Consider the following 24,082-nt stretch of genomic DNA (forward strand, 5'->3'; position numbering starts at 1 on the left):
AGGTGGAAATCATCGACTTTACGGTGAGAACATTTAACTGAATGTTGCTGCATTAAAAATTGACTTAAAGTCTGGAGTTTAAATGTCACCTCGGTTAGTGCTTTATGAAACTAAACCTTTATCAGTTTATCAAAAACAGATTGAGTCATGATGTTTGCTTTGTTTCTTGGTGGGTCAGATGTTCTTTTAATAAGCTATTATTACTGTCATTGTTATCTTGCCCACTGATAGGTGGAGGGAGGTTATATGTGCCGTTGTGTTGTCTGTCTGTTAGCAGGATACCTCACAAGTTTAACATATTTGGATAAAATAATTTCTGGGGTGGATAGGAGTGGTGCGAGGAACAATTTATTACATTTTGGTGGTGATCTTTACCATTGTGAACAGGGATAATGTTCACATATTTGAGTCTAACCTTATGAGGATAAGTCAGAATCCCCTAAAAATAATTATGGTGCAACTGGCTAATTAACCTTCAGGTTGCTTTGATTGCAGTTGTTTATCATCATGTTTCTTTAATAACCACCCCCTCAAACAAATAAATATATAGCAACCCCTCATTGTCTAAAAGGATTTTGTTAACCTGTGTTCTGATTCCTGTTTAGGTGACAGAATAGTGATGAATCAAACAAACCAAACTGAGGACCTGTTCTCCTGCTACAGTCCTTCAGTTGAAGGTTACCGGTACTTCGCTGTGCTGTGGGGATGTGCTGTAAACATCACTGGTACGGTGGGGAACATGATGACCATTCTGGCTTTCGCCTTCAACTCACGTCTGAGGACTCGCTTCAATGTGCTCATTGTCAACCTGGCTGTAGCAGATCTCTTGAACTGCACCATACTGCAGCCATTCTCCATCGACTCCTATCTACACCTCAGATGGCGCAGTGGTGAGCTGTGGTGCAGAACCTTCGGCCTGCTTTTCTGCCTCTCGAACTGTGTATCCATTATCACCCTTTGCCTGATAGCAGTGAGCAGATATCTTCTAGTTGCCAAAAGAGCAGTGTTTGACCGTGTTTTCTCTAATCATGGTCTCATTTTACTCCTCATTGTTGCATGGGCACTCGGCCTGGTCAGCTTTGGTCCACTCTGGTCTGTCTATGTATTTGTGCCCCAGGTGTGCACATGCAGCTTCCATCGTATCCAGGGTCGCCCCTACACCACCATCCTGCTATCTTTCTGCTTTTTTATTGGTCTGGGTTGTGTTGGAGCATTCTACTTGCTCATTTACAGGCATGTCCTGATTGCATCACAGGCTCTGCTCCGCTACAGGTTCAGCTACCAGGGATCCAGGAGGAAACCAACACCAGCTCAAGAGACTGATGACACTGGTGTAACGACCGGCACAACAAACACGTGCAGTCAGGCACAACTGCCTCAGAATATGGAGACAACTTGGGGAAAGCCCTGCAAGTCTTCTCAGAGTTCATTTAAGATCTTAAATTCATTAGCAACTGAGTCCCCACCTGAAACTGAACTTACACCACCTTCCATCACGCCTACTCCTGCAAATACAACATCAGTATCCCACTCAACAGCTGTAGTGGATGACAAGGAAATTAAGTATGTAACACGGATGTGCTTAACTGTTTTTCTGTGCTTTGTGTTCTGCTTTGTCCCATTTCTGCTGCTGAACATAGTAGAGAAACTAAACCACGCCCCACAGGTAGTGCACATGTTCTGTACAAACCTCACCTGGCTCAACAGCTGCATCAACCCCATGCTCTATGCTGTCTTGAACCGGCAGTTTAGACAGGCCTACCATGTGCAGCTCACCAAGGCTGCTGCACCTTTCACCTACCTCTGGAACCATCACACAGTTCAGAGTTCATGATACCTAAAGTAGACATTATAAGATGGAGACATGTGAAGTATCCTGAACTGAAATCTATGGAAGAATTTCACAACTGCAAAGGCATCAGGGCAGTTCTTTAATGTTTCTTTTATTCTATACAGGGCAAGGGTTGTTAAAGTGACATGACAGTTTCACAGTCTTGCAAGACAAAATAGATTTTAATATTATCCTCATTTAGAATGCCACAGTTAGCCATGGGTCAATAAATATTAATTTTTCTAAAGAAAGAAAACAAAGCTTAAAAATACAAATAAACATCCCTGGCTTAATTGTAAAAGTGTCATGAACACTGAGGTTTTGGGCCTAAGTTTTATATTTTGTATTCTTGTGGTATTTTGAGTTTTGTATTCTTACTTGTGCCTTTTATTCCTTGTTGGTTTAATTATGTTTATATTCACAGGTCTCCTTAGTTTAGTATAGCTTTTGGACTCTGCTTCTGTTATACTTGATATTTTAGTCTTTGATTTTCCATTTAGTTACCTCCCCTGTGTTTCCTATATCCTGTTGTTTGCATGTTAGAGTCTCTCATCTGTTTTGTTACTTCCTGTTTTACTTTATTAGTCATAGTCTCTTGTGTTTGGTGTTTTGTTTTACTTCCTCCATGTCTTGTTGTTCTGATTTAATCAGCTGTGTCTTCTAGGTGTTTTTCTCTGCCCCAATCACCCCTCTGAGTATTTATGGTTGCCGTCTTCCGCTTAGTCTTCATCACTGTCTGTTCTCCTGTTTTGTTCCCTCGTATTCTTACTTAGTTATAGAAATTTTCCTTTTGGTCCTAGTTTTGTGTTTTCTGCTTTGAATTTTTGTTTTTCTTTATTGACAATTTGTATAAGTCTTAATAAACATCTCGCCTTCTGTAAAGACCCTGCCTGCCCACGGTGTCTGCATTCTGGGTCCACAACTGCACTGGTCTATATTATCTACAAACCATGACAATAAGTATTTGTTATAGTAAATGAAATTTTTTTTTCTGTAAACATGGTTCTAAAAATGTAGGAATCTGCCACTGAGAAAACTGTCCTATTGTGTCACGATTTTAAATTGGGCAATTCCATGGACTACTGTATTTAGCTGAATGACCCCAGTCAACGTCATGTACCTCAAGACCCATGTGAAACCCATGACTCATTTTGTTCTTTGACACTCTAAAATTATACATATCTTTCTGAGTGAGGACACTTATTAGTACCATGATGAGTGTACAACTTCACTCTTTTTTGGACCAGAAAGAACTGAAAAAGAAATGAGTGGGAGAGACAGGACAAGATGTTATAGAGAGCAAATGAACAGAGATCCACACAGATGGTGTAAGATGGTGCAACTTCAGTTTGTAGGTGTATAGTGTGTTCTTCATTTGTTATTGTTGGTTGTTGCTGTTACTGCTCATGTAAGGCCTTAAATGGCACTAGATTTAATTGTAAAAATCCATTTGTTCTGTTGTTTTAGTTAGCTATTGAACTAAGCACTTTGCATACTCATTAGGACACAGATGTTAGAATTGAAGTGTGGATCAGCGGCAGTGCCAAGTGCGGTGTAAAAAGGTTTTTTGACCGTGCTGCAACTAATTCAGGATTGATGCTGTTATTATCTAGCTACTATCTACAACGTGGGTCATCGTAGGGATATTTTCATGTGTGTCTGATCTGAGAGAAGCTCGGATGTATGTGGATGGAAATGTGACCTGGATGAACATGATGGTGGAAATAAACTATGACCTGATTCTTTTTTGACTGGAGTTAAGAAGTAAGAACGGTGCAAACGAGTCAAGCCCATCATTCTTGCCTGCTGTTAATACCGGTGAGTGGCTTTGAAATTACGTTTTAAGTCTGTCACAACAGTAATTTAAAAAATATACACTCATAATTGAGTGATTATAATTGTAGCGATATGACAAATCCACTGGAAAGTGTCTCACACATAGCTGTGACTCAGGAGGTAGCTCAGGTAGCTCGGTTCATCTACTAGTTCAATCCCTGGCTGCTCCAGTCTACATGCCAAAGTGTCCTTGGGCAAGATACTGAACCTTGAGTTGCTCCTGATGCGTTCATTTGAGTGTGACTGTGAAAGCACTTAGATGTAGAAAGTGCTTGCATGAATGTGTGTGAATGGGTGAGTGAGACATGCTGTATAAAGCGCTCTGAGTGCTCATGTAGAGTAGAAGAAAATTGATTAATAGCAGCTGTAAAAAAATGGGTTTTTTCACAAAATGAAATTCATTAAGGGCGTGAGAATACGTTAAGTATTTATTTAATTAAAAAATGTCAAAATGATGCCAAATTTCAGAAACAACGTTGATTCTTTGTGATTCATATATTCAATCTTATGATTGCATTCATAGTTCACCCTTGTTTCTTCCTTGCATTTTAATATCTGCAGTATAAAGTATTAAAAGCTCACACAATGTTAGTCATTTAAGAAATAGACATTGAAGGTAACACTTTTAATTTGAGTCAGTTTTTCACCAGCAAGCTAAAGCTTGGTAGCTAGCTTAAAATATTTATCAATAGGTCAGTCTGTGATGGTTGTCTCACTGGTCCCGGCATTGGCTGTCACACGTGTGACAACCAATCCAAGTATGAGAAATATTTTTTGCAACTTGGCATTTTTTGTTTCTTTGTTGGCAGAATGGTTTGTGTTGAGCCATACACCAAGAGCTGCCACAAGGAAGTATGGCTTCACTGTGCTGTCTATCAAAACTGACCTCACGAAGCTTGAATCTTTGGTAATCCAGGGGTATACATTTGTCATAACTGTGACTCATGTGACTCTGAGTGAGGTACAGGGTTGCTAGATCAAGATCAGCAACCTTAAAACGGAGATTCCAGAAAATTTCCTTAACTGAAAAATCGAGCATGCATCAAGACTTAAAATGGAGGGCATTTTAGTTTTCATATGTTTCATATGTTTCATATGTTTACAGAATGATCACATCATTCTGTGATCAAACAAGACACAGAAAATAATGCATAAATACAGGGGTTGGACAATGAAACTGAAACACCTGGTTTTAGACCACAATAATTTATTAGTATGGTGTAGGGCCTCCTTTTACGGCCAATACAGCGTCAATTTGTCTTGGGAATGACACATACAAGTCCTGCACAGTGGTCAGAGGGATTTTAAGCCATTCTTCTTGCAGGATAGTGGCCAGGTCGCGACACGATGCTGGTGGAGGAAAACGTTTCCTGACTCGCTCCTCCAAAACACCCCAAAGTGGCTCAATAATATTTAGATCTGGTGACTGTGCAGGCCATGGGAGATGTTCAACTTCACTTTCATGTTCATCAAACCAATCTTTCACCAGTCTTGCTGTGTGTATTGGTGCATTGTCATCCTGATATACGGCACCGCCTTCAGGATACAATGTTTGAACCATTGGATGCACATGGTCCTCCAGAATGGTTCGGTAGTCCTTGGCAGTGACGTGCCCATCTAGCACAAGTATTGGGCCAAGGGAATGCCATGATATGGCAGCCCAAACCATCACTGATCCACCCCCATGCTTCACTCTGGGCATGCAACAGTCTGGGTGGTACGCTTCTTTGGGGCTTCTCCACACCGTAACTCTCCCGGATGTGGGGAAAACAGTAAAGGTGGACTCATCAGAGAACAATACATGTTTCACATTGTCCACAGCCCAAGATTTGCGCTCCTTGCACCATTGAAACTGACGTTTGGCATTGGCACGAGTGACCAAAGGTTTGGCTATAGCAGCCCGGCCGTGTATATTGACCCCGTGGAGCTCCCGACAGACAGTTTTGGTGGAAACAGGAGAGTTGAGGTGCACATTTAATTCTGCCATGATTTGGGCAGCCGTGGTTTTATGTTTTTTGGATACAATCCGGGTTAGCATCCGAACATCCCTTTCAGACAGCTTCCTCTTGCGTCCACAGTTAATCCTGTTGGATGTGGTTCATCCTACTTGGTGGTATGCTGACATTACCCTGGATACCGTGGCTCTTGATACATCACAAAGACTTGCTGTCTTGGTCACAGATGTGCCAGCAAGACGTGCACCAATAATTTGTCCTCTTTTGAACTCTGGTCACCCATAATGTTGTGTGCATTGCAATATTTTGAGCAAAACTGTGCTCTTACCCTGCTAATTGAACCTTCACACTCTGCTCTTACTGGTGCAATGTGCAATTAATGAAGATTGGCCACTAGGCTGGTCCAATTTAGCCATGAAACCTCCCACACTAAAATGACAGGTGTTTCAGTTTCATTGTCCAACCCTGTACATACATACATAAATTATTTTATTTAAAAAAAAATAGCTGTAACATGTTCTTTCAACCACAACAATTAAATTATCTAAAAAAAATGTGTAAAAAAAATCTAATAATGAAAATCTTTTTCTTCTGGGTCTCAGAATAATAACAAAATAATAACAAAATAACAGCTCAAATAATGCCTGGAGTTATTTCTGAACTATTGACTTTCAGTTGTGAGACTGCATTACCTTTGATGGCGATTGTTATAAAGCACATTTATCGGTATTTTTTTAATTAGTTTGTTGTTTCCTTTGCACAAAAGGAGGGCATACAGTATGTATAACAAAAACACTGGTATTGGCACTGGCAAACTTTATTTTTAAGGATTTGGCACAGAATTTTAATATCAGCTTGTAAGCTACAAAACTGGACAAATGTTTCACAACTTAAATGCTGTGAAACACTCATCAATCAGAGTATCTTCTCTGTCATATCCCTTATATCATTAAACAAAAGATATTAATACTTATATAGTTAGTTTATAGTTATATGTATATTTACAGTTATTAAAAAATTTTAATTTTAGTTTCATTTACACAGCTTTTTTGATTAATTTTCTTTAATTCACCCTGGAGTAACGAGACGCCAGACAGTTCTTGTCCTTGTTTGGTTTGAACATTTAAAGCCAGTTCCAAACTAAAGAACATCTCCCACTTCAAGGTTTGGCATTTGTATTTGCTTGTCTTCTTGTTCTATGTTGTGAATCCTTTCAGGTTGATGACATGGTCAGAGAGCAACTATGTCACTCCCACCTGTTAGTGAAAGTCTGCACCTCCCCCTGGTGGTCATCTGCAGGGAGGAGTTAACCCTGCCGACTGTGCTGACCAACTTTGCAACAAGTCAAAGTTACTTAATGGATTTATTGTTTCTAAAAGCTTTTCTGATCTCCAGCAGACATTCCTGTAGAGGAGTGTTTCTCCAGCTTTTTTTGGTGTACCCCACACAGAAGCTGAAAGAGTTCACACTCCACCACTTATATAACTCATTCATTATCCCTAAACTATCATAAAGTATCAATTGAGCTTAGTTTCACATCATATACTTCCTCTGGTAGTCTACGTCCCACATGCAGTACTCTGTGACCCACCAGTGGGGCCTGCTGCACAGTCTGAGAACAGCCGTTAATTTTACCCACTTTCACGTCCCTTGGTCTCATGGGGGGAAGCAGTGGGCTCACTGGGTTTCACACATTCTGCGTTTAAAATTAGGGAAGCTTTTTCTTCACTTCCCAAAAAAACTCAGTTGATCATTTTTTCCAAACTCAAGCCAGTGACTATTTATAAATTTCAATGCAAGTTTGGGTCAACAGACTACAGAACAAATGATCAACCCTTTAACCTTAAAAAGGACAACACTGTGAAATTTGCTGTCCAGTTTGGTAACATAAAGTATATAATTTCATCTGAACCTCAAGGTTTTATTCATCGGCCCTGCTTCTTTAACCAATCAACACAACAGAGCAAACATGCGATTCCACGTGTGCTTTACCAATGTTTGAGGGGCAGCAGCCTTTGCATTAAGTCATTTATTAACACTTTCACAATCACCAACCTGTAAGAAGACATCTGGGGTGCACACTCATGACAAAATTCAGATACTCTCCTCCACGAGTTTCTGTCCTTATACTTCCACTCAGTGAAACATAATCACATTAACATCAACACAACGGAGATGTGTGCAAAATATAGATTAGGAAATAGAATTTCCCATATATTCTATGTTAAAAACATCCTTTGTATTTACTGGCACTGCTTCATTTTTGGCACAACTTTGTTGCAATAAAAGACGTCATGGACAATTTCAGTACTTGTTCTGCTCTGCATGTCTTACGCAAGTGAGGCCTTTAAAAATGGTCACTATTTACAGAAACAGGAAACAGCAAGGGGACAAATTTGTGGTTTTGTGGTGATGCTTTTATCTGCCCGACATTAAACTGCAGGTGCAAAAGAGACCCAATTGTCATTACGCAGCTTTTAATGTTTAACTTTACTGTCCAAGGCAAATGTGAAAAAAATGTATTTAAACAGCTCACTTTGGACTGTATGTATAAAAATATTATTCTATTTATGCAAATGATATATTTACATCATTTATTTTGGTTTTACACATTCTGCAATATTGGGTACAAACAAGAGATTAATTAACATACAGTTGTGTTCATAGGTTTGTGGACAGTTGCCCTTTTTTTTTAGTACAGCAGTGCCTCTGTATACCACCACAGAGGATTTTATAAATCAGTCATTCAAGATGTGATTGAAATGCAGGCTAAAAGTCAAGAACACAACCCTGAGTGTGTTCTTGACTTTCAGCTTCAATTCAGGGGTTCAACAAAAATATTAACTACTTAGGAAATGCATTGTTATACATGGCCCTACATTTTTCAGAGGCTCAAAATGACTTGGTCAAACTAACATAATTTTAAACATAAGGATGAAAAACCTTTCCAGTCACTGACTGCCTAAAGTCTAGAACTCATAGACATCAGTGGATGCTCTGCAAGACCTTTACTGCAGCCACCTTCAGCTGCTTTTTGTCTGTGGGTCTCTGCCATCAAGAATATCCCATTTCTTTGTCTTGAGAAACTCTTGGGTTGATTTTGTAGTATGTTTTTGGTGATTATCCATTTGCACTATGAAGTGCTGTCCAGTCAGTTTTGCAGCATTTGCCTGAATCTGAGCAGAGAGTATAGCCCTGTACAGTTCTATCAGCAGCCACATCATCAATAAACACTAGTGACCGGTTCCACTGGCAGCCATGCATGCCCATGCCATAACATTGCTTCCACCATGTTAGACATATAATGTAGATCGTGAGCTGTTTCTATCCTTCTCTATACTTTTCTCTTGCCATCCTTCTGGTTAGTTAATCTTGGTTTCACCTGTCCAAAGTCTTTTTTTCCCCCAGAACTATGCAGGCTCTTTCAGTATTTTGACAAAGTCTGATCTGGCCTTTCTCTTCTTGTAACCAGTGGTTTGCACCTTGTTGTAAAGTCTCCGTATTTCCATTCACAAAGAGGTCTCTTAAATGTGGAAAATTGTTTTTCTTAATCATGGAAATAATTCTGTCATCATGCACTTTAGTTGTCTTCTATGGTCTTTCAGGTTTTTTTGTGTTGCTGAGCTGATCAGTGCAGTCATACTTTTTATGAAAGTACCAGATTGTTGATTTAGCCGCTCCTGAAGTTTCTGCTATGTAGATTTATTTGGGGTTTTAAGCCCACCAATGACCTCATTCACTCACACTGACATCTCTTTAGCCCTCATATTCTAGTGAACAACAACCAAATGCAAATTCAACACGTGAAATCAACTTAATATCCATTTCATTTGTCATGGAATAACAAGGGAACAGGCCTCATCTGGTCATTAAACTGCTTATCAGTCAACTGTCAAACTCATTTTGAGCCTCTGAAAATGGGCGACTATGTATAAAAATGGTTGTAATTACTGGACTAATGCAGTACTTTTGTAAAACTCTTTGAATTAAAGTTGAAAATCTGAAATTCAATCATATATTTATTGTTTGATTTAAAATACACTCTGGTGGTGTGCAGAGGCAAAACTACAAACAAGTGTCACTGTCCAAATACTTATGGGCCCAACTGTGGTAATAATCAAAGTATTTCATGTGTTCCTACAGTGATATGCACACATAACTAATAGGATAACGTGCTGATTTTCTTCTCTTCTCTTTTTTTTTTTTTGCACATTTGTTTATTCAATCGGAAGTTGGGAAAAAGGATAATACACGCAATCTTGCTTCCCAAATGTAGACAGCCAACGGAAATCCCCTGCCTCATACCCCTTCACAGCGTGAAGGGTACTTAAGCAATACAGAGCATGCACAGACACAGCAACATCAGCAGGAAGAGAAACATTCAGCAGGGCACTGCACTACAAAAAATTACTCAGCTACCACAAATAATTTAAGGTAAGAACTTCATGACTTTATTTTAAATTGAGACTTATTTGCCCTGATTATTGGTAATGATTGTTTATTTTTAACTCCCAGAGTGTTTTTATAGCAATCCTTCGAGATTTAAGGGTTTCATTAAATAACACACAAATTCTGAGTTTTTAGTAAGTTGAATTTGAGGAACAAGAAACCAAAAAACAGTTTTTACTTGCCTTCAATATAATCATTGTGGCTAACACTGAGGACATTTTTAGGCAATAGTCTGTCTTCTGCTTATCCAATTCAGGGTCACGGGGGTGCTAGGGCCTGTCATAGGGAGAAAAGCGGGGTACACCCTGGACAGGCCGCCAGTCTGTCACAGGGCTTTAAGGGAATAGGATTTAGATTAAATCAGACACAGCAGTAAATGAATGAGTACTAACTTGGCTGATGATTAAATTAAAGATTATCCTAAAACTGCAAAGCAAACGACAACATAATGACACAAAACAATGACTAAAACAGAAGCCTCTAAGGCTTTCATTTTGTAAATGATTTGCTCTTTTGCTCTGTAAGAGGGTGGACACTTGATGTACATGTGACTATTATTAACAGTGCAAGAAGTGACAGCATCGAAGCTGATGCTGTTTCATTTTTCTTTTTATGCAAAATATATCATATATCATGACTACACATTAAACTTAATGCATTAGGAGAAAAAAATTAAGTAAGGACAACACAATAAACAATCCCTCCAATTTTTTTAATGTAACTAAATAATTTCAACATAAAAAAATGCAACATAAATGCCACTAAGAACAAATGAACTCTCAATTTCACAGCCTGCTGCAGGTACATGAAAACCTTACAGCTGCGCTCATCTGAAGTCCTGTGTGATAGCTCTGATCAAGCTAGTCTTCATTTCTGCTCTTTGCAACAAAGTCAGTTAGAGGTGTTTGTACAAAAGGAAGTGGTTAACTATGTAATCCACCTGTAACTTCCCTTTTAACTTTCAGTGAGCACAGTGCCAAGAAGTTAACCTGTGTTCTGATTCCTGTTTAGGTGACAGAATAGTGATGAATCAAACAAACCAAACCGAGGACCTGTTCTCCTGCTACAGTCCTTCAGTTGAAGGTTACCGGTACTTCGCTGTGCTGTGGGGATGTGCTGTAACCATCACTGGTACGGTGGGGAACATGATGACCATTCTGGCTTTCACATTCGACCCACGTCTGAGGACTCGCTTCAATGTGCTCATTGTCAACCTGGCTGTAGCAGATCTCTTGTACTGCACCATACTGCAGCCTATCTCCATCGACTCCTATCTACACCTCAGATGGCGCAGTGGTGAGCTGTGGTGCAGAACTTTTGGCCTGCTCCTCTTCCTCTCCAACTCTGTCTCCATTATCACCCTTTGCCTGGTAGCAATGAGCAGATATCTTCTAGTTGCCAAAAGAGCAGTGTTTGACCGTGTTTTCTCTAATTACGGCCTTATTTTACTGCTCATCGCTGCATGGGCACTCGGCCTGGTCAGCTTTGGTCCACTCTGGTCTGTCTATGTGTTTGTGCCCCAGGTGTGCACATGCAGCTTCCATCGTACCCAGGGTCGGCCCTACACCACCATCCTGCTATTTTTCTATTTTTTTATTGGCCTGGGCTGTGTTGGCGCATTCTACTTGCTCATTTACAGACGAGTTCAGACTGCGTCACAGGCTCTGCTCCGCTACAGACTCAGCCGCCGGTCATCCAGGACGAAACCAGCACCTTCATTTCAAGGGACCGATGACAGTGGTGTAGAGAGTGGCGTGAAGACCTGTAGCTCTGATCTGAGCAGCCATGGAGAACTATCCCAAAACAAAGATGTGAACACCTGTGAAAAGCCATCCTTGTCCACCACAAGCAATGGCACAGCCTTAAATTCATCAACAGCAAAGAATCCTTCCACTAATGTCATCCATAATCCACCTTCAACCACACCTGCTACGACAGCCACCTCATCACGTTCTGCGACCTCAGGAGACGATGGTGAGTTCAAGCGGGTGACACGGATGTGCTTCACTGTTTTTCTGTGCTTTGTGTTCTGCTTTGTCCCTTTTCTGCTGCTGAACATTGCCGACAAACAGAACCGCGCTCCACAGGTAGCGCACATGTTCTGTGCAAATCTCACCTGGCTCAACAGCTGCATCAACCCCGTGCTCTACGCAATCATGAACCGCCAGTTTCGACAGGCCTACCACGTGCTGCTCACTAAGGCAGCAGCCCCTTTCACCCGCTTCTGTGGCAGGTAAAGGGTGCCTCTACTGGATCCTCATTTCCTGGAGTTTAAGCTTGCCCGACACAGAGGACTTTAAAACTGCTTTTCTGTGTGATTAATCTTATTTATGTTACATTACAGCTCTTTATTATGCACAAAAATCACTACTTAAAGGGATGCTTTACAGCTGTTGTACTTTTCACAACTGGCTTGCACATCATCAGCATGTATCACTTACATCATATGAACACCTTCCAGTGTTACAAAATCAGCACAGGACATTCCTTTCTAGTACAACACACCTTTTTTCAGCAATTCAGGAACTTAAGACTGCCCTGTGTCTCAATTCTGTGCTGCCCTTCCTGTGTGACTTATGGTAAAAACAGCTCACACACATGGCCTTTAGGGTAATATGCGGTTGAAGTGTGCATGTGTGAGCATGTTTGAGTTGTCAGTACTTTTACTTGCTTCAGCCAAGAGGAGGTAGTTGTATGAAAATAAAGGCATGACAAGCCACGAGGGGCAGTCTCAGAAATCTATCGTGATATTTCAAGAAAATTTCTGACATAGATTAAAAAAAATACTGAACAGCATTTTCTCGATGCTTGCAGTTTGAAGTATTTATAAGTGCCACCAAATGAAGAGCATTTTTCATTCTTCTTTTCCAATGAGCTTCTGTCATTGATGACACACAACCTAATTAAGACTGTGAATTTATTGCCACAAGCTGCCAGCAGAAGCAGCAGCAGCATCATAGTGCAGTAGTACTGAAAACTACATTTGTCAAATGTAAGTGTAAAAGTAGCCGAGGTGGTGCTTTCCCTGAACAATTTCAGTAAAATTATAACATAACTGCCAAACAATATCAGGAGCTGCACAATACTTCATATAATTTCACTGAAAAATATTTTCTACCTGAGAGATTTTATCTTGTCATGTTTTTAAACCAGCTGCTTAAAGTCATGCTTTCCCAAGAATGTAACTGCATCAGTAATTTCCATCCACATCTACAAAATGCAAGTTTGCTCTTCCTGTCAACTAGTGAGTGCTCCAACAATGCTCAGTTGGGTCATGTGTTTACATTTGGGTCACCACATCACCACTGCAAGTAGTGGTGTGTGATACTGCAAAATTTGGTCTCCATCAATTAGTAAATACAGGGTCAGTATCTGTCATGGTCCGGGGTCCTTTGGACCCCTTGTGTTTTTTGTTTTGCTTCATTTTGTCTGTTCTGTTTTGGGATTTCTTTTGGTTGTGAGGTTTAATTGTTATTTCTAGTCCCTGGTGTTCTCTGTATTCTGTGTCAGGTCTGCGTCTCTGTTCCATCGTCTTACTTCCTGTTTTATTTTGATAGTTGTCCAGTCCCAGTCTCTTGTGTCTAGTTTTGCTTCCCCTGGTCTAGTCAGTGTTATCAGCGTCACCTGTGTTACCACCTGTTTCCACCTCCCTCATTAGCCCTCCTGTGTATGTAAGTCTTGTGTTTCCAGTGCCTGTTGTCGCGTCGGGGTCCCGTTTTCGTCTCCTGCTGTGTGTCTTGCTTCGCCTCGTATTTAGCCTGGTATTTTTGCTCTGTGTTTTGCCACTAGCTCTGCCTAGTCCGGCCTTTTGTTGTGCACCTGAAAATAAAGTTGAATTACCTTTTACCTGTGCCTGGCGTGTCCTGCATTGGGGTCCTCCTTCCTGCCTGCCACACAGACGTTACATGACAGTATCACTGATACAGGGTACCAATACGGATACTTTTAACATATAAAAGCAGCTTATGTAGGTGATTTTTGTTTTCCACTCTTAATTAGATAACACAACAAATATACCTTTCATGGGTTTTCACACGATTTAAAACTGGGTTTTTTTTGGAGACCTGGAATTTAAATGTGCTTGCCTGGAAATCACTTTGTATTGACTTATGTTGTTTTAAATGTGCTGTATAAATAAAAACAACTTGATAGTTAACACAAAAGGGTTATTATATTCAGACATTTTCATACTTCATGTCTGACAAAATAATTAATTTAACACGTTTTACTGGGATGAATATATGATTTGAATGTCTGAATATAGTCAATAGGTAATCAACCTGCTAAAGTAACAACTATGATGACAAATAGCTCTGAAAATTAACATCAATTAATGCTGAAGTTTGTGAGCTATGACTGAAACATCCCTTTCACCACTGCATGAGCTTCCTTTGCTCCTCTCAAAGGACTCTGTGCCGGGGGGTCTGGGGCTGTCTGAGTGATTTCCCTCCTCACTTCTTTTGCCATCACTCTGGAAAAAAAGTTATTTTTCTGTTTTTCACGTGTTTATATAAATTGGTTTTGCTGCCACAGTTTGGAATTACCTTCCTACACACATCATCCTTTGCAATGTTTTCCTTTACATCTGTAAAATACCTCCACACGATGCTCCTCTTTCTCACGCACTGCAGCCTACAGGTGTCTGCTTGCACTGCTGAGTAACGTTACCCCAGACAACAAAACTCAATAGAGCAGGGAGGAGGGAGAGGATCACAGTGTGCTTGTGTGAGAGGAGCAGTGTTTGCACACACGTGTCAGTGTTTGATCAAATGGGAGTAACATACTAAACTTAGAGGAGAGAAGCAAACTAAACTATCAATCCAGTCATGCTAGTATCGGGCCAATACTCATACCAACATTGGTATCAGTACTATTGATATTTGGCCCACCCATAGCTGCTAGTACCTCCTTCAAAGCTTGGTTGTACTCTGCGTCAAGTGGTGAAATAAAGTTGTTTCTATCTTTATCAGGACCAGTTTTCTTGCATATTTACTGTATTGTGTTTTGTGTGAGGCTGTTGAAGCAGTTTCTTAATCATTATCATTATTGGAGGCTGACATGGCTCTTGCTCTCAGACACGCCTGGGTTTGTCTCCTTGTTGCGCACACTAGGAAACATAAATGCATGGCGCTGCTATAGCAATGTTATCACAACATGACATTTTAATATAACATAAAAAATTTATACAGGTATTATTGCAGGCAATGTGATATGTAAAGCTACCACACTCAAAGATATTGGACTGTGGCAATATCTTGGTTAGTAACTACTGCCAAAGTCAACACTTAGTCTTTCCTTTTAATGATCAGCTTTAAGTAAAGCGTAGACATTCATTTCATTAATTAGCAAATACAATAAATAGAATTAATAAACAATTGTCTTCCATGAGTAAATAAGAATTATCTGTTTAGGTTTCATGTCATGGCAAAGTTCGTATTTTGACTGCTGGGGTAACTGGTTGCCATTTTCTGATCATTTATGGATTAATGAAGAGAATTATTGACAGATAATGAAATTAAATAATCAGCTCCATTCCTAGTTTTATCTTTCCATTTTTAGTGGCCTCGCTCTCTGTACCTCTATGAGCAGTCAATGGATCACAGTGGTCTGTGACATAGGCCAAAAGCAATGGTAAAATAAATACATAAATAAAAACCTTAAAATTACCACAAGAGAAACAGAAAGATGTTAAATAGTTTAACTTATTTGACAGTGGCCTCTTCACTAAGGATTGCAAGAGTTGCAAGCTAAGCTAAAATTAACATATAATTTATTCCACTGTCAAGTTCTGACAAGCTGGAATAAACATAGCAACTACTTTAATGTGGTGAACACGGCATACACAGCCAGCCATTAGGAAAATAAGTATACACTGACCTTTCTCCTTTGTGTAGTATGGAAGCTTGTTTCCGAGCTTCCATATTCCATAGTTTTGTGTCCTTCTGTTGTTAAATGTTTGTTTCTTGGGTCAACTAGCTGCCTGCTCTAAAGCCAACTGTGACATGCCACTGCAGTTCCTCTCACTTGAGGCCGGTTCCAAAAGCTACTGTAAGTGTCTTTAAAGAAGGTAATTGTATATATATATTTATATAAACTTATAACAAAAAGTAAAGAAATTTCTGTTTGATTATTTTTTTGTTGTAAGCGTGATTCTTATACCATTGGAAGGCCTGTTTATTTTCCTTTAAATGGAGCCACATATGTAAGGAAATGCGGGCATTTTGTGAGCAGCAGAGTATGTGGGTTGCACCCATGATAAAATTGCCTAATCTTCTCTGTCAAAGTGAAACAGCTTATTCTGCTGGCGACTCTTGTTTGGTGTCATTTATTGGATTGGATTATTGAAATCTGAAGAACCAAGACATACTGGCAATTTAACGGGGGTATCAGCAGCAAGCGGACGAACCATACACACCCACAACAGCCTGGCACCTCCTCCTCATGTTGGTCGCCAGCCAGCTTGGTCCAGTCTATATTAGCAGAAAATATACTGTGCAATATATTAGGACACAAATGTGTTAATGAAGGCTAAGAGCTGCAGTCTAAAGTAAGCAAAACCAACTTCCTACATTTGGTAATGCATAACTTTTATTAATGATCAGACCACACAATCATTTTTTTTAGTTGGTGTTTTAATGTTTATTTAAATGACAAGGTTAATATAAAAGCACAAATTCAAAGAGAGGAAGTGCTATGTTCGAGTGAATTTTATCACATTGCAGGTACCAGTATTAAAACAATGATAGAGGGTTCAAAACAAACAGTGAAACAATAAATTATGTGCAGTCAACCTCATGCAAACCTTTCCCTTCCTCTTACATGGTCAGTTCAGTTTTTGGGCATAATTTAGACTTTAACTAATCTTAAAATAACAAAATATGGACTGGATATGAGTCCGGCTCATTCAGTAATCTCTCATGTATGTTTTCATATAGCAGAAAAAAAGTTAATAATGACAGAAACATTCTATAAATTTATACAGTGCACAAAAATATCAGACATCAGATATGTGATTTTCAGGATTATCAGAAGGGCTGTTGAGTATTTTACATGAAATCAAAATTAAAAGCAAGCCATTTCAATTGCCGTATTTTCCGGAGTATAAGTCGCACTTTTTTTCATAGTTTGGCTGGGGGTGCGACCTATACTCCGGAGCGACGTATATGTGACATTTATAACACATGAACCAAAATACTCCAGCCACTTGACATCTCCGTGAACTGCAGCTTTAAGGCAGTCTTGTGTAACCTGTGGGCGCAGTGGATGATGGATGGAGAGCACAGCTTAACGGCAACTGGGAGAATGCGCCACCCAACTTTCCTGGATTGGATGGATCAAGAAAACATGGGCTTCAGTGACAAACCATCCTGTTGGGATTCAGAAAGGCTGGAATAATTGGAACTGCAGCTGACGACGAGTCTGACTAACGCGACACAGAAGAGGAAGCGGCGCTTCGTCTACGGAGTGTACGGAGTTGTTTAGAAGTGACACCGAGGATGAAGAATTCAATGGATTGATGGTTTGGTTAACTTGTTAGTATGTTCTTTATGCTATGGTTATCTGAATAACTTAATGTTACGTTAACATACCGAACACGTGTTCGTTGTGCGTCATGTAGCTGAATGTGTTACGTTAGCATAACGTAGGCGTAACCGTGTTCGTCCTGTTCTTTAATCCATTATTATTTTAAATTGCCGTTCAAGATGGAATTTGTGCTCTGGGTCTCGGATTCTATCACCCCCCCCAAAAAAAGTGCGACTTATAGTCCAGTGCGACCTATATATGTTTTTTTCTTCTTTATTATGCATTTTTTTGGCTGGTGCGACCTATACTCCGGAGCGACGTATAGTCCGAAAAATACGGTATCCTGGATTTGCGCCACAGTTTTGACATGGATGCTGTACTGAGTAAAGCTGTAAGTGAGTGATTTGGATGAATACACAGAGAAGCTATGGGAAGCTGCCACAGGACTGTGGGAGCAGACTGTTAAATCCTTGAAGGCTGAAATCAGCCAGCGGTTGCTCGTCTTGAAAGTCACTGTCAAAAAAGATTGGGTTGTTGAGATACGTCAGGAGATCATTGGGCTCTGAGTCTGCAACAGAGCCATTCAGCATAGGATCAGGGTCATAAGCTTCCAGAGGTGGCGTCACAGGAAGAAGATTCCCATCTTGTTCTAAGAGCAGAGAAGGAAAAAGGTTTTTTTTTTGTTGTCATGGTTGTGTTGTTTAGTTATGCTTTCACTGGGGAAATGAAAGTGATAAAAAAAAGTTATGTGCGCTGCACACCCCAAAGGAGGAAATACAGGCTCATACTGTAGGAACATACAGAACCACAGGAGCGGATTCTGTACAGCACACTCAAGTTACAGCTGATTTAGTTTATGTATTTTTTAAACTTGCAACAGCTCAGTTGAAATAATACTAAATACAAAAATTGCATGCTCAAAAGAACAGTTTTGTGTAAGCAGCTCTTCAAAAAGATGAGCAGTTTAACCTTCAATAAAATGCAAATCTGAAATGTCAGTGAAGAAAACGAACGAGATGCAAACGAGATGACCTTGATGGGGAATTCAAACAAATTTAAATCAGGTATGGTTTTTGATTTTTATGGATGGAATCAAGGAACATTTTTTTTTTTAATTGCACCATAAAGTCAAATGGTGCCGATATAAACATTACATTTTTTCACTGTTTTTCGTAGAAATTAAATAAACAAAATAAAAAAATAAAATGTGATTTCATTCCAAGTTTTAGAAGTGAAGGTATGTGGAATTTGTTACTTGAAAATGCATTTCTTTAACTAAAATACAACAAGAATCTACTGTACATGCAATGACACTTAATATTAACTACTGTATTAATAATATATTATTTGATTTCAGTAGTAATTACAGACCCCATGCAATGTATTTTAGTGTAGAAAAACCAAAAAGCATAATGAAAAAGGCTGTATTATCAAATCTGTTAGTGACAGTTTTGCTTAGCCAGAACACTTCCACACCAACATGTTATGTTCCCTACAGCAGATTATGGCACATGTGCAAGCAGTTAATAAAAAAAAAAAGCAGCCAACATTCCCAGAAGGCTTCAGTTAGTTCAATGATAAAAAAAAACAAGCTGTCACCTGACATCTACTGTATTCAGACAGCATGCTCGACACTGATTTCTTAAACCACAAGACCAAAATAGAGATGGTGGCAGAGATCTTTGATGAAGGGTGAGTAATTTGTTTGACAAGGTCTTAAGCTGGATTGGACAGCAAGGAGAGGCATGACTCACCAGCTGCCTCTCCACACAGGCCATTCATTGGCTCCAGGCCTTCACCCTGTGCCATGTCAGAGGGCATGGGTGACCTAGCCTCCAGTGTGTTCCTACATGACCAATGATAAACAGTCATTACAACCATTAGCTCATAACATTAAAAAATGTGTGGGTACACTACTCTTGAAGTGAAGTGCCTTTTAGGTTGTTGAATTTAAGGGATGGGTTTTGTCTTTAATTCAAACAAGCAAGCTGCTATAAACCAGCCTGAATGTATATGAACCGTATACTTACTCCTTGGAAACAAACACCAGCTTGGTTTTGATGTACTTGATGTACGGACTGTCCTCTGAAAAAGAAAGAGGTTAAATGTGATTTACTGTGTCATGTGCAGAACTAACACCATCAATATATGACAAACGTGTCCATTCAAAATAGCACTCTTACCTCCACTCTTTTCAGTGTAATATTTTCCAAAGCCTCATCTTTGGGAGTGTTGGGATACAGGTAGAGCAGAGGATTTTCTGGGACATTTTCAGCTTCTAAGATCTGGAAATTTCGAATGATTTCATGGAAGGGAATCTGGGAAAGGTCGACTTTGGTGAAGGGTTGGACTGTCTTTACATCAGGCTCACCTGAAACAGATGGCGGATGATGTATCAAAAAGGTTACCCTGGCTACTGTGATAGGCAGATTAGTTGTATTTCTTTCTGTCATGCAGCAATTGAAAAACATCTCACCAGTCGCAGTGATTTCCACCCAGGAGAAGGTAATTCCCCCAATGACACTTTCACTGAAGCGCAACAAGAATGTGCCTCTCTGTTTCCTCTTCAAGAGAGACTTCTCTTTGCCTTTGGTCACAAAACCCATGATGAGGCTGAAGCACAAAAAAAGTTTTATTCTAAAAGGCAAACAGTTCAGGTTTCACAGAAATGAAGTTATGAGCTCAACTGGTCCATGTATATTTGTAACAGAGTTATCCAGATTACAATAATGACAGTTTGATATTGTGGCTGGATTTTTTTAATCTTCTTAAAGATTAATCCAACACTGTTGTCAAGCTTTCAAATACAGATGGCTACTTTTCTTATAACAGAAGCGAGTTGATAAATCAGATTTTAGATGAGAACCTGAAGTGTTTTTCAAAAACTACTATGATCAAGTGGAGCTGTCACAAATTAAGCTGCAATAACAAGAGTTAGCTATTTGTTCCGTATGGACAAATAACATACAAGGTATAGCACTGTGCAAAAGTCTTGAGCCACCTCGTTATGGAACTAGACTTTCTTGTAATTTTTTTTCTAAAGTGGTCTTGAGCAATAGTTCTCCAGGCCTTCTGAAGCTCTTTCAAAGTTTTTCTTTGGACATTGGCTGCTTTTACACTCAATCTCAGTCCAGTCCTTGTACCTGACCATTTTCAAAGAAATGTTTTTGTTTGTTTGTTTTTTAAGCCACTTAACACTGACCTATGAATCATTCAAGCATAAAAAAGACACCTAAGCATTAGTAAACATACCCATCCCTCCACAGATCCTCTAGGTATGTTTTCACCATCACCAAGATGCCATCAAACCACACCCAGAAAGTGTCAGGCGTATTCTCCTGTAACACAAACAGTGGAAAATGTAATTTGGCCAAGCCTACAGGTATCATTCATTATCAATAAGAACTGAAAATCATTCTGGCAGCTCAGCAAAGGCTGCAATAATCACTGAGATGTATTTAAATGAGATGCATTTTCTGGTGACTGGTTAGGATTTGGGCTGCAATGATTCACTGAGCAATTCAAATAACTAAATTATAAAATTTTTTCCTTCGATGCTTTAATACGCAAACCTGTAGCACTTAGTATCACGATGTAAGCGCAAGCATTTCACCACATTTGTGATTACAAATAGACGAGTACAAAATCTCTAACTATCAAATGTCATACTGCGCATGCGTTAAAAGACAACATTCCTGCCCAAGACGGCAGATGGAGAGTGAACGTAATCAGGTAACAGATCATTTAATGTTGGAGTTATTAGAATCAGACAGTTTAATATTGTGTTATGTTCTATACTGCTGCTCTGGCTTCCAGAGCATTTCTATTTTTTTTTTAGTATGACATTCAATAGTTAGAGATTTGTACTTGTAAATTTGTGATTTGTACTTGCATTGTTGCAAATTTGTAACTTTGTAGCTTGTATTCGTAACTTGTAAACTTGTATTCTCAGAGATAAAACCTCTGATTCACATGTATGCATGAGTTGGAAACACAGAACAAATACAAATCTTAAATTTATGCAAGTTTTTGACTTACATTTATGAATTTAGGACTCCTACGCATACATTTTTTATTGACAGTTACCTTACCCCATACAATACTGTCAGAACTCTTTTTTGTGTCCTACTGATGTAAGAAAGCCTTCCAAGAGGACAAAGCAAAGGCTATTTGATTTATGCTTAGTTTAATTTGTACGTATACATTAATGTATTTGACATTACTGTACTTGTGATTATTTATTTTTGCATTTTAAAATGTATTTCTTTAAAAAATAAGATTTGAATATGGCATATAAATACAATTAAAGGATTTCGTTTTTTTGACAGATGTAAGCCATTAACTATCAAAAACATGGAAAAATGGAAACAAATGACCAGTTTGTTTTAAAAGACCTGTGTTTTTCTCTCTTTTGAATATTTATAATTGCACATTAATAAGAAAAAAGTATTTTTTATCTGATTACTCGCTTAATTGATGGATAGAATACTCGATTACTAAATAATCGACAGCTGCAGCTCTAGTTTGGATGAAGGTTAATTAATTAAGATTTTAAAATGAAAAATTGTTTTTTAGGTCTTAATATTCTTACCTTGCAAAATTTTGACCATGCCACTTTGCAGGTGTCATAGTTTGGCTTTTTCCCTAGTGGGATTTAAAACAAAGTTGCACAATTGTAAGTTTTACTCATTGACATAACCTGTGATTTCAAAAAAATGTTTACAAGCCATGAAAGACAGAATTATGGGCTTCTTGTGCTACTATCTTTAAATGTAAGGTGAAGCATTTTGCAAATGCAAGATACAAAGTGCTTCCTAGTACCATGTTTAACACAAAAATTTATTTAGCCCACACAAAAGAAAAATCACCCAGAAGCAGAATGAAGCAGAATATGATGGAAGAATTTACCAAAGAGCTTGTTTGCAATCATTTCCAGCTGAGTATCATCCAGGCCGCGTTTAGTGGCCGAGAGAAACTGCCAGCTCAACATCTCTCCGAACTGAGGCCAAGTAGCTGCAGGAGTGTTGGCGAAGAACATAACATCCTGGAAAAGCAGACATACATACACAATATATACATGATTACTTCCTGCTGGCCTGCAGCTGTATTACAGTGCAACTTGACTGCAAAATGCTACACAGTATGTGTGCCAGTAATGATGACTTGTCACCTTGGGATCCTGACTGATCATGTTGAACCAGAGGACAGAACCCCAGGCACTTTGCTGCTGGCTGGAGTTTGAGATGATGACCACAGGGAGGGAGGAGGCCTAGGGGTAAATGGTAAATGGACTAGTTCTTATATAGCGCTTTTCTACTTTAGCTGAGCACTCAAACCGCTTCATACAACACGTTTGCATTTACCCATTCATACAGCTTACAGTCTAACATTCACACACATTCACACTCCAACGCTTGCATCAAAGGGCAACTTGGGGTTCAGTATCTTGTCCAAGGATACTCTGGCATGCAGACTGGAGCAGCCAGGGATCGAACTGTCAACTTTCCGATTAGTAGATGACCTGCTCTACCCCCTGAGCCGATGTTTTAGCTGATTTGAATGTTCCCATCTCACAAACACGTCACTGTCCAAACACTGAATCACTGAGGTAACACATAGGTCTTATTGTCCATGTCCATAATTTTCCAAGGTTTAACAAAGTTGAAGTAAAATAACTCTGATTTTAAGGTTGATTTCATTTTTTGTAAAAGTATTCTCTCTTATAATGAGAAAATACGCAATTTGTCAGGTGGGGAATAACATGGGAACTGAGTCATCAGATTGATAAGCGTGAATAGTTCATGTATCCAGATCATATCCCAATCAAATATTACATGTCCATGGACAATAGCGACATACTGCAACAAATGAAGACATGTCTTTTTCAGCTGAGATATGGCAAAGAATGTGCATTAAATGGAGTTTCCCCATGTTAAATTCAAATTTTGTTGTATGTATAATGACAATAAAGTTCTATTCTATTCTAAATCCAGAATCTGGATTGGATCGAGATGGTATTTGGTTTGGCACTAGTTCTTCCCAACTGTGTACCAAATATCAGATGGATCTGATTTTTTTTTCTTATTATTATTTTGCCATATGTGGAGTCTAGGGTATAATTGGCTGTTTTCGACTACTTTTGATTTTATCTTTATATTTCACCTTAAAAACTATTTACCTTCCCTTGTTTGGCATCTTTTTTTTCACCAAAAATTCAAATGTGCCTGTGCAGTTATATTTTCATTTTGACATACTGTATTAACCCATTGGACAAAAAATCATAGAGATGGGAGTAGAAAAATGATAGATTTCTTACTGTGAAAACCACAAACATGTTTAACAAACAATTTTTATAACTTAAAATACAAATATAAGGTATAGGGTCACTGGCGATTTTGCAAATTTGATATGAATCGCACTTGTAGTTTTGCTGTAATATTGTTAACAAAGCAACAAAAAAACATACAGACAGACAAATATACCAATT

The 24,082-nt window shown here is 39.0% G+C and overlaps 3 protein-coding genes across 3 annotated transcripts; 2 read left to right on the plus strand and 1 right to left on the minus strand.

Annotated features, from left to right (window-relative positions):
- The first annotated feature begins 619 nt into the window (after positions 1 to 619).
- LOC115779934 (G-protein coupled receptor 84-like) lies at positions 620 to 1,834 on the plus strand. The gene has a single exon (XM_030728839.1). The coding sequence runs from the start codon at positions 620 to 622 to the stop codon at positions 1,832 to 1,834; it is 1,215 nt and encodes a 404-aa protein (XP_030584699.1).
- An 8,083-nt stretch (positions 1,835 to 9,917) lies between these two features.
- Positions 9,918 to 13,560, plus strand: LOC115780519 (G-protein coupled receptor 84-like). The gene is made up of 2 exons (XM_030729751.1): positions 9,918 to 10,056; positions 11,083 to 13,560. Exon 2 carries the CDS (start codon positions 11,097 to 11,099, stop codon positions 12,306 to 12,308), a length of 1,212 nt encoding a protein of 403 aa, XP_030585611.1. The 5' UTR covers positions 9,918 to 10,056; positions 11,083 to 11,096; the 3' UTR covers positions 12,309 to 13,560.
- Positions 13,561 to 17,843: 4,283 nt separating this feature from the next.
- Positions 17,844 to 23,929, minus strand: LOC115779935 (signal transducer and activator of transcription 1-alpha/beta-like). The gene is given in 11 exon segments (XM_030728840.1): positions 17,844 to 18,244; positions 19,350 to 19,441; positions 19,626 to 19,680; positions 19,779 to 19,811; positions 19,814 to 19,966; positions 20,072 to 20,208; positions 20,848 to 20,933; positions 22,187 to 22,239; positions 22,504 to 22,639; positions 22,766 to 22,864; positions 23,912 to 23,929. Coding segments are annotated over 11 exon segments (1,086 nt in total). The 3' UTR covers positions 17,844 to 18,020.
- Positions 23,930 to 24,082: the final 153 nt, after the last annotated feature.

The sequence above is a fragment of the Archocentrus centrarchus genome, chromosome 5 (assembly GCF_007364275.1).
Source record: "Archocentrus centrarchus isolate MPI-CPG fArcCen1 chromosome 5, fArcCen1, whole genome shotgun sequence".
Lineage (NCBI taxonomy): Eukaryota > Metazoa > Chordata > Actinopteri > Cichliformes > Cichlidae > Archocentrus > Archocentrus centrarchus.

Bases quoted from the DNA above. Each gene is read 5' to 3' on its own strand.
- LOC115779934 (XM_030728839.1), top strand. From the start codon at position 620: ATGAATCAAACAAACCAAACTGAGGACCTGTTCTCCTGCTACAGTCCT.
- LOC115780519 (XM_030729751.1), top strand. From the start codon at position 11,097: ATGAATCAAACAAACCAAACCGAGGACCTGTTCTCCTGCTACAGTCCT.